This window comes from Bombus fervidus, chromosome 10 (assembly GCF_041682495.2).
Source record: "Bombus fervidus isolate BK054 chromosome 10, iyBomFerv1, whole genome shotgun sequence".
NCBI classification, from domain to species: Eukaryota; Metazoa; Arthropoda; class Insecta; order Hymenoptera; family Apidae; genus Bombus; species Bombus fervidus.
In genome coordinates, this window is record NC_091526.1 from 13,619,949 (window position 1) to 13,631,191 (window position 11,243).

Sequence of the window (11,243 nt, forward strand, 5' to 3'; positions counted from 1 at the left end):
GAGGGATCGAAATATCCTGGAACGAATTCACGTGACACGATATCACGCGTTTATTAGCGTAAATAAACCGGAGGGATTCGTTAGAATAATAAATGAAGGTTGGTCGCGTTACGACGTAGCAAAGAAGAGAGACAATGGCTTTCAATGAAGATCATCGGGTAGAGAAAAGCTAATTCCGGAATGACTATGCGATAAATCTGAAGCCCGTCTGCTGTTACCCGGGGATATTACCATCACAATGGTAGACGTCGAGTGGTACGAGAAGAAGAGGGCTGGGCGGGACGTTGAGATTGCGATGTCCGGCGCGGCGTCCCGACGCTCCCAAATGCCGCCATACGCTTCCCCTTCGTTGCGCGACGCCCACCCGATTACGCGCCCCTGGATATGTTGGACTTAACCGTATCCACTGGCAGAACAAACTTTCCACGGTCACGTGCCATTTGTTCCGAATTTGTGCTGGTTCAAGAAGGTAATTCGTCGAGAAATTCAACGGCTAGCCACAAGATCCTTGATAAACTAGTTGATAAATTATAACAAAAATTTGGATGGTATTTGAATTTTGGCTGGCGAATCAATTCTTTCGTGGAATGATTCACCACATATAGGACAGCTGTGTATTGCGCATCGTCGATTTCAGAAGTATGTCAACGATAGGAATTGGGTTAGAAAGTTATCGTATTTTTATTTCCAAATTGAAGAGCGTGATATCGCAGAAACTTAAATTGCTATCCGAGTTCGGTAGATGGATGGTTCACGATACCAAATCATTTGCGAAAGACGAAGTTGCAAAAATTCCTTCCACAGATAAAATATCATATTCTCGATGCTATTACATTTGATCCTTTACTTTTCTATTTCATCTTATTTCGCTGTCGGACGCATAAAACGCTCTTACTTGAACGCGACATTTCATCCCTTTAGCGTATCGGTAAGATTTTATCTTTACGTCCTATTCTTTCGTTCTTTCGCCGTTGGTGGTCACGTGTCACGCGTCTGCACGCCTTAATAGCAGTCGGAACATTAGCGATCACCCTCTGAACGTTTACCACTATTAGGTCTTTTGTATATAAAATAGAATGCTTGCATCGACCGGAAGCGCGAAGGAAGGAAGAGGGAAGACGATACTCCGGTGGTAAGAAATGGATGGGCGGGGTGATATTACTACGAGCAACTCCAACCCTCCACTTCCGTCGTGATAAATTAACAGAAGCTTACGACACTTCGAGGCCCTTTGTCGAATGTAAAGACAAGAGGAACAACGTTAAGGGGATGCTTAACTGGCAATGACATCATTTTTAATGACGCTGCACTGGTTTCAACGGATTGGTGTCTTCGCGTAAATATAACGATACGATGTTCCGAAAATCGTAACCTTTGTAATAGATTCTTTATAATATTCGATGGAAGGATATGCTCCGATCGATAAAAGGCTTTCGTTCTTGCGTTTCATAGTAAATAGAAGTAAATGTATGTCTTTGCAAGATCTTTTAGATACGCTTGTAGAGGTAATCAGACACCAAGCTTAGAACACCAAGTAAATTACGAAGCAAATTCCAAATCAGATCGGTAAGTCGCACCCGGGGCATCCGTAATATCCAAAGAAGTTCCTCTGCGGCCGGGTTTCTTACGTATTTACGAGTAAACGATGGGAAAGGACCGTTGAAAAAATCATTCCCGCGACTAAAAGCTCGGCAACTCTTCTTTTTAGCGTAACTCGCTTCACTCACGAACCTGAAACCACACGGCTTCGCATACTACGTACCTCAAACGCGTCGAAGCCGCGATTTCGTTATCCGGCGCAAAGAATCGACCGAACTTAAAAACCGATCCCTGGTGAACAACCTCCAGCGTATCCACCATCAACCCGTTTGAAAACGATTACTTATCGAGCCAATTCGAACGGCCAGGCATACATATTTGAAGAAAGACTGCTAGCGCGCGCGCGGCGAGTCCGCGCGGCGAAGTAACCTCGTCAGAGAGCGCGGCACTGCGGTTAGGTAATAATAAAGCCACCGTTAGGGTGGAAAAGCAGCCGCGCCGTCATGGACAGACTCTTGAAGGAACACACGACGACCAGGCCCTTGGGGGGAGGACAGAGGTGGGGTTGGGAGCAGAGATGCCCGCGGCTCGGGCTATCATAATATAGATTAGCTCATATGGCTCTCCCCTTATGTTAGCTTGGATCCAGCTCATAGCCTCGAGTGCTCCGGGATTCACTATTCATACACGCGACAATTAGATAGGCATTACCGTGCTGTGGTATAGGCGCGTGGCCTGGCCACGCACACATCGACGCTCGCGTTAGGAACGCGCGTACATAGGCGAGTCTCGGCAGGGGTGGCACGAAGAAGCGGAGTTGGTTGAAACCAAGGACCAGGAGGGGCGGCCTGAGTCAACCCCTAAGCCAGTGTAAACACGTTTTAATAGAGATTCGCTCGAGCGGTTATAATAGCTTTGCGGATGTAGCGGCCCGTCCGCCTTTCGCGCACCCACCCCCACCGCCAACCCTTAGCTTCGACGTCTGTTCTCGCTATGCCTCCCTCCTCGAGTCCCCGGATCGTTACGCCTGAGACAGAAATTTGATAAATTTTCTGGTGTCTCCGGTTTGACGACTTTCTTACACCGTGATCGTAGGATTTCGAGGGTGAGGATCGCACCACCGGCCAGCTAGCCACCGATACAGCCACAAATTGTTTCCAGCGGTTTGTTAGCGAGCTCGAGCGAACCACGAAGATATTCAAATCTATTTATACTATCGATCGTAAGAAATTATTTTTTAAATAGTATGAAAATTCATTAAGAAGTGGAAATGTAGTTGGCCAGTCAGAAATTAACTGGAAGTTCGTGCAATTTTTATTTATATTATTATATAAACGATAAAATTGCGATTTTACGAAACTTTTTATCGCATTAAGGAGACGTGATAATTTGTTTCGTCGATTAACGAATAGCTCAAGGCAAGAATTCTATTTGAGCGCGCAATGCATAATATATATTTTTAAATATTTGGTCTCTGCAACCCCAAGCGATTATTTAAGCGTAAACCCCCTGGAAACCGAGATGCGCATATGTTCCTGGACATGCTAATTCATTTGCTCCAAAGTTACAAACTTACAAAGTAGTCGGTTTTTTCAATTAAAATATTTCAGCGTTCTTTCCCCTAGATAATATATATATATATATGAAAAAGAATGTTATTGATAATTAGCAAAATAAATAAAAGGATGGAATTTAATTTTATATAACGTAGAAGGCGTTTTGTACGATCGTATAATAGATTGAATATTCTCTCGACTGTACCAAAACACTCGTAAATATATCGAAGAATTTCGATAATTCGTCGGTACTAAATTTTATTGCGAAACGTTAATCTGAGCAAAAAAAAAAAAAACAAAATACCAAACAGTTTCAATCGAGTTACACTGATTAAAAACGCGAGTAATTAACGTGGTAAAAGTTAAACAAACAAACTACGAAGTTTGTTCGTTAAACAAAGACAAACCGTTTTCAGAAGCAAACTCGCGATTTTGCGAATAATCGTTAATCAACGCGACGAACAGCGAGCGCCTCGAAGCGCAACGAATTTGTCGAAGAGATTTCTTTTCAGGAAATTAGGAAATTGCGAGATAAGATACACGTTTCCGCTTTCCACGAAAGAAACAAAGCTTCGAGGCTAATATTAATCCACGGCTATATAGAAATCCTTCCCTTACGAGTTAGAAACTCCATACGAAAGACTCGTAAACGTGGCCCCGTCGTCGACGCGGGGCATAGCACGTGGAAATCTGAAATGTCGGTTAGTTACCGGGAAGTTTATCGACTTACAGGGCAAGTTTTCGCCTCGTGAAACGGCAGCATAAAAGTAAGGCAACCAACGTGCAAGGAACTTTAATAAAACCGAGGTTCCTCGCCCCGAGTGTGCCAGCTCCAAACCCCCTTTCGCCTCTCTTTCTCTCGCTGGCACAAAAAGGATGAGTTTCACGATATCACAGTGCAATTATCTCCGAGGAAATGAGCTTTGCATAGGCCGCCAGGAACGTGTGCGATACCCGGTAGAAAACATATATACGAAAGAGGTCGCGCTAAGGCAAAGACTCGGTATTTATACGTTTCACGAGGTAAAACGACGTCTTGGGGCGTTCAAGCATTTATGGTGCACGTTCCACTTTTGAAAAGGACGGGGCGATGCACGAATGAATCGCCGTTCTCTGGCCATGATTTTAAAATCGCCGGGGAAATTAGTTGACAGAACTGGCCCGGCCAGAAGAGCGATCCGGCGAAAAATCTCTTCGTTAGATTTAATAGAGATTCGACCTTCGCACAGAAACGCTCCACGTTGATGGACCATGAATCTTTCATGGGATTTTTGCGTGTGCCGGTTCTAGGTTTAAGAAACGATTTCGAAGGCCGGGATCAAACTACGAAACTGACCGCGGTCTGAATACGCCTGTGATCGCGTAAAGGAGGTAAGAAAAGGGAGAGAGAAAAAGGAGAATTGAAAAAGTCGCTTTCACGTTGATACGCTCTTGACTGAAGCTTCTTGGGTTGGCCGATTCAACCAAACCGCGCATAATAGCAGCTCGACTAACCGTAATTTCGTCCTATTTTGTCGGATAAATCCTACCGACTGTTTCGAACGACTGGCGTAAAAAGTAGTTTGCGTCGAGCTTCCAATTGCGACCGTTTCGTTCCAAATTAATTTTCAATGTGTAACGAGGAATTTTTGGTGGTTTTACCTGGAGATTTAATAAATATATCCTTCGATAAAAAGCGACAGAATTTAATACATTTTATGTTGGTTTATTACGCGTTACTTCTGTAAATTAAATCCTTTTGCTGTGTTTCAACGAAACATTAAAAACACGATCGTTTCGTATATCGCCGTGTGACCGTGCGTTAAATGGAAAAGATGCTGCCAGAAACCGATAGAAAAGAAAAGAAACAAATCAATTCTGTCTGTCCGTTCGCTAAACCTACAAAGATCCTTCCAACTCTCGACTCCTTATGAAATTGTAGGAAATCGGCCTTAAGGACGCGCGTTAATCTACGCATCGAAGCGAACGGAGGAATTCACAATTCCTGCAGTTTTGCAGCGTGTGCAAGCAGAGTCGCCGAGAAGAAGCAAAGAGAAGGAAGAGAAGGAGGTGGAGAAGGTGAGAAGGGGTCCTCGCAGAGAAGGGCGTCCTCTAAGCTGAATAATTCAAGCTCTCATTAGGGCGACAAAAGCACCCTGATGGATAGCTGCTTGGCTCCGTTGCCTGTCGTTTGTATGGAGCCACACGTACTTACACACTTCGCGTTTCATACGCTACCTGGCCGTATACGTACGTCGGTGGTCCCTTACTCGGCCCTGGAATATACATATAGGCGCGCAAACATCCCGTAGACCCGACCTCTCCCGACCACTCGTTACGTTTCTGCGTTCTCTACCCCCGTCCACCTTCCGACTCTCTTTCGCTCCGCTTTATCGCTATCAAGATGTGTTTTCTTTTGATTTGTTCGACCTGTAGGGTGTAGATTGGAGTCGCTGTCCAGCAGATGTGAGCCAGAGGCTGATACTTCAAGGGTGATACTTTCGCTGCGTCGAGGATTGGGATGAGTGAGACTTCTTCGGTCTTTGATTCCCGTTTGAATACGTACATGCACTCGCGTGTATACATGTTTCTAGGTGGCAGTAGAAGGTTTAGAGCGAACCGAGAGACGAGGTGATCTTAAGAGTAAGATAACTTGTTTTTTGTACGAATATGTGGGCTAGAAATGTCGCTGAAAAGCCGAAGGATACGCGCGACATGTGAAATATAACGTAGCAAAATGTAAGATTTATTTTCACTCTGTTTTCCATGTTTGAACGATAACCGTCTTATAAAAGTCAGTCAGCGCGTTGAAATTCGCAAAATTTATTTAAATAAAAATCGATATTGCACCGCTCGATCTCCGTAAATCCAAAACCGAGCATCAACTGGAAAATAAACTTGATCGTTGCGTCTAAAATCTCTATTACAACCACCTGCAACCCGAGAACCGTTGCGTTCCAACAGTTTTCTCCTTCTCATTACCACTTATTATCACAAAGACTCGTTCCCGGGATTGTAAATATCTTTCTACTATCCTATTTATCTCTCTAACTCTCCTCCCTTCGGCCTCGTCCCCAACCTTCTTCCGACTACCTTGTACCCTCCACCTGCAGCCTCTTGCCCATCCCCTGTCGCAGCCTCTTTGTTTTATTTCGAATGTTCTTTCATTTCTTAAAAGGTTCTCCGGTGATAATTAGCACAATGCGCGGCGGCATTAATTATTACCTGCGCTAATTACCCGAGGATAAATCGCTCTCGGCGAGGGGTAGCCGGCGTTGGCGGCGGATTCGAGGGTCGTCGGGGCGGTTTCGAGGGGTTGGGCGGCCGGTCGAGCTGGCCCATTACCGTTATTGCTGCAACAAACCGTCCAACAACAGCGATAAATACGGGCGAGAAGCTGGCGTTACAAATGTCTCTCTGAGTTATGATTATTTAGCGCGACTGCTGCCGGCCGGATCGTTCGTTGCGGCCTGCAAACCGACCGGTTCCCATTTCTGCGAGAGTTTATGCGGCCACAGCTTTTGTTGCTGCACGTGTTTCGCGTATTCCTTTTACGTTCAACTTGCTTCGCTTTCTTTACAGCTCGTTTTTTCCCACGTGTTGTCTTAACAGAGTCCTATTCTTCCGCTTATTCGCTATCTTGTTTGATTTAATCCCGTAATGCATAACCCCTCGTCTTATATGAGCAATCATTAATTTTATTCACCATTTATGTATATATATATATATATTTTTTTTTTCGAAAATTTCGATCTAATCTAACGATCAGCGCGAAACACGGCTCGGTATAACAGTTACTGCAAAAATAAATGAAACTGTTAACTAATATTCCTCTGTATGCATTTATAAAAATAACTAAAAATATTTCATGCGAATCTCGATAATTTATTTATACCATAAGTAATACAGGTACAATACTCTGTGTATATTGAACGCATAGACACTTTATATAGTGTATATAGAAACATTCTTATAACGTAGGAGTGTGTGTGTGTGTGTAGGTAGGTAGCGGATTAATTGGATTGGGCGAAAAAAATGATACGAGTTTGATACGCACGACGTACGTACGAATACTCAGGTATCTAAAGTTATCAGTGACGATCCACCTTAGCCCCTGACAAACTGTAACCACGTTCTATCATTTGTAGAGGGGCAAAGATAGTTTCCGTACAAACCGCTAGAGGTAGTATACCTGCTAGTTTCCTTCTCGCAAGCGAAATTATTCACTGTCTGATTTATAAAAGCTGCTGAAATTAATTTATTTATCGCTTCTCGGCCTTATGGCTAAGATCAAAGTGTAGTATCTGTTCTTATCAGCTTAATATCTGATACACTCCCCATTGGGGAGTCAGAATATTAACCTGATTTTTGAAACTAGACGGAGATGAAGGGCTTGCTCTTCCTCTGTCACGAGTCGGCCTGGCATTGCAGTACAGTCGGGAAACGGCTCAGCATTAAAAATTCTAAAATTAAATATTTTATTATATGTATAATCGATTTCTCGTAGTTTAGTATTTTTCAACAAATACCAAACTGTTGGTTTCGTTAAAAATTTAACTCTGCAAAATGCTGTTAATTTATTTGTAAGTAAAAGTATCTCAAATATCGGTGCTTACACCGATCTCTTAATCTTTTGATACGATTCAAATAAAATTCTATGCGATAAATGTAGGTTGGTACATGTACGACAACACTGTAATCATAAATAAAGTCACAGATAAACAAGACATCCTGTATTCAACAGCACTTATGTGTGTGATATAGCTACAAGTAATAAGAGGACTTTCAAGATCTATTTAGTGTAACTTTCATTAAAGTTATTGAAGATTAGATTCGCAATTTTTAAGACCTTGTAAGTGCATCCTGGTGGAGGCTTACACAACTTGGTGGATCGAATAGTTATCTATCGAACACGTTTCTTTGCTTACTGTAGCTGAATCACAACCGTGATGGCTCGACGTTCTCTAGAGTGGCGCTAACTAGCATAGGTAGCATAGGATAGCATAGGTTTGCCATTTACCAACCGTTTCACATGTTCTGAAATACCGTCTAACGGTTGTTAGACATCCTGATTATCATTGAGTAAGAATAAGATAGTGTATACTTGTCTGTGGTCGTATACACAAGTCTAAAAACTCAAATGGAAAGAGTGAGATTCTTACAAGGGTCAGAAGATATTTCCCAAGGCGTTCCAATCGACTTGTTAGGTTTCGTGATGTAGTACGCCTTATGTCTGTAATCTGCGAACGTAAATTTATTATCATTTATTTAAAGTAGTTTAGTTTATATTCTTTATCTTCGATGGTAAGCGCTATCTAGCAGCCAATTTGTAAAACACACCATAGAATATCAAACTATTGAGAATCTTAGCTCCTCCATTGCAGTTTCCAATGTTCCAGACTTATTGTGGTTGTGTGTTATTGGTTATGTTTATACGACCGTGCCTTAGTGCCTCAGGCAATGCTTTAGTTACAAACTATACATGAATCTATGATAGTTCCATATTATTATAGTTTACTGGTTTCGTTCGACTGTGATGATTGTGTTATGTCCCTTACAAGCAGCGAATGTAGAAATTATATGAATGTATTTTAATATTTATATGTACTTCTTAGTCAAACGTACTTCATCTATAAATATCTCGATTTTTTAAAAATAATAGTAATGAAAGTAAAATAATGGCTAGTACGGGCAAAATACATAATACTAGTGTTAAAGAAACAAGTTTTTCTTCAAATAATAATGTATCTATGTCAGAACAGTCAAATTTTCCATTTATTCCGATTATATTTTCTCCTTATGTAGTTTCTAGTCGTGGAAAATCCAATGCTAGAAGAGAACAGCAGCTAAAACGGGGTTTTAGTCTTCGTCATTCGCCAAGCGATGATGATATTCCTACCAAAGACACTATCATGAAAAATTTAAATATTTCAATTGAAGAAGAAGAACGTACCGCACAATATTTTCACTTTCTTTTGAATAGAGAAACGGATAGATTAACCGAATTATGTGAAAAGTGGATGAAAATTATGGTAGAAGCTGAAATTACAGAAAATGATCAATGGGAAATAAGTCAAGTTATTGAACAAACACATTTGTTAATAGATAAAAAATTTGATAGATTTCGTAATTTGGTTACTAATTGCGAAACAGGGAAAGGAGAAATGTTAGTTACATGTAAAGATTTGCAAGGATTTTGGGATATGATGTACATGGATATAAAAAACTGTGATTTACAATTTGAAAAATTGAGGGATCTTTGTTTGCGAGGCAGGAAAGAAGATGTGCTTATGAACAGTTCAGTTACTAAAAAAAAATTAAATTCCATTAAAGCTACCTTAATAAAGAGCAAACAGAAGATGACAGAGAAAATTAGAAACAGCGGTGGTAAAAGTAAACTTGAATCTAATTTATACCAAACTTTAGGTGATAAATATGATAAGAATGTAAGTTTTGGAATAAAACACAGAATAAAGGCTATATTTAGTAGTTTTAATGGAAAAGAACTTTCACCTGTAAAGTACGCCAAAAGATTAAGTTTACTGCAAAAAGTACAATTATCTGAAACACTGACGAAACAAAAGCCTTGCTCAAAAACAATAAATCTGAGTGAAATGTGTAAAACACCAGAAGTTCAGTTAGATGATTCGATATCTTATATTAATTCTAATCAAATACCAAGAAAGAGCATATTAAAGCAGCCAAAGAATTCACCTAAAATTGGATGTCTCATGAAATTTACAAATAAAGTTAATTTTGATGATCATATAGTTTTAAATGAAGTACCAATTGACGAAGAAACAGAGGTAAAATTAAATTTAGCTGCAGCATTGTCAAGAATAGATAATTTTGATCTTGATAGCTCTAATGAAGTAACAGCTTTTAGAGCAGAAAGAAACTTTTTTTTTGATGATGTTAGATCTGATGAACGTAAAGATGATATCAAAGAAAATTCAAAAGATAATAAAGTAACGTCTCCACGAACACAAACGACAATAGCATTCCAAGAATTGAATAAAAGTCTCGGTACACCACAAGAAAGAAGCACGAGAAAACAAAATTTTGTAGATAAAAATGCGATACCAAATCAAACTCTACCATTCAATAGAAATATTTCCACACCAATTAAAGAAAATAAAGATGTTAAAACTGTAAATACACTAAAACAGAAACATACTCCTAATTATGACAAAAAAGAAATCAACAATAGTGATGAAAGTATAAGAATTTTAAGAAATAGAACTATTACTTCAATGGATACACCTATACCTAAGAGAAGATCTTTTAGCAAAATGTCTATGGATACAGAAGAACAAGAACATAAAGAAAATGAATCACCTTTAAAGAAGAAAAGAAGAACAAGTTCTTTTAGAATTAACGTTGATAATAATGAAAAAATGAATATAGATGAAAGTAATAACAACAAGGGAAGATCTATTAAAAACGTCAAATTTTCTGGTACTGATAATTCCCAGTAAACTTGTATTTTATTTGTTCTAAATGCAATATTTGAATAAATATGTTTCATTGCAGGAAAAGAATATAGTGCAGAAAGAAACAGACCGACCCTATCTATGACTTCTCGTGTTCAAAGGTGTAAAATACATTCCAACAAATACATTCCAATAGAAGATTCTATTTCTTTGGAAATGCAAAAGAAAAGTAATTATTTTATTCTAATTTTTCTTAGTCAGAGATTATACCTAGATATTTTATTTATATGTATATGTACATAATTTAATTTCAGCTCCAGAACGAATTAGGAGATCTAAAGGCAAAATATCATAGTTTGTACGACTGATGTACAAATGTAAAGTTTTTATAATTTTTAATCAGTTTAATAAAACTTTCAATTGTTACACATTTTATCTACGAAAATCCTCAAGTATTTATATGGATTATTTTCATTGAAACTACATTTTTAAGCATTTAAAGTCTTCGTTTTTAAGTTTAGTATATACTTTATACAATATTAATATGTAATGTTAATGTACTATATATTAATATTAGATTAAATAGGATTTCATTGAACAACATATTTGTTTATAAAGGGACAACCAAAGGGAGTTAGAAAATTTGTGCGTGTTGTATAATAATATTTATATTAATAAAATTTATTTTTTGTCAGAATCATGTGTATGATTTATGATCACAGATTACGAAAGATAG

The 11,243-nt window shown here is 39.3% G+C and overlaps 1 protein-coding gene and 1 non-coding gene across 2 annotated transcripts; both read left to right on the forward strand.

Annotated features, from left to right (window-relative positions):
* Window positions 1-7,338: 7,338 nt before the first annotated feature.
* LOC139991781 (U2 spliceosomal RNA) lies at window positions 7,339-7,531 on the forward strand. The gene has a single exon (XR_011800904.1). It is a non-coding gene; the product is annotated as a U2 spliceosomal RNA (small nuclear RNA).
* An 864-nt stretch (window positions 7,532-8,395) lies between these two features.
* LOC139991500 (uncharacterized) lies at window positions 8,396-11,204 on the forward strand. The gene is made up of 3 exons (XM_072011630.1): window positions 8,396-10,532; window positions 10,608-10,736; window positions 10,822-11,204. The coding sequence occupies exons 1-3, from the start codon at window positions 8,753-8,755 to the stop codon at window positions 10,860-10,862; spliced, it is 1,950 nt and encodes a 649-aa protein (XP_071867731.1). The 5' UTR covers window positions 8,396-8,752; the 3' UTR covers window positions 10,863-11,204.
* The last annotated feature ends 39 nt before the right edge of the window (window positions 11,205-11,243 follow it).

What these genes read in the sequence shown, in the direction of transcription:
- LOC139991500 (XM_072011630.1), top strand. Translation starts at nt 8,753, where the DNA reads ATGGCTAGTACGGGCAAAATACATAATACTAGTGTTAAAGAAACAAGT. An exon ending in TAAAAACGTCAAATTTTCTG is followed by an intron (nt 10,533 to 10,607) that starts GTACTGATAATT and finishes GTTTCATTGCAG; the next exon opens with GAAAAGAATATAGTGCAGAA. An exon ending in TTTGGAAATGCAAAAGAAAA is followed by an intron (nt 10,737 to 10,821) that starts GTAATTATTTTA and finishes ATTTAATTTCAG; the next exon opens with CTCCAGAACGAATTAGGAGA.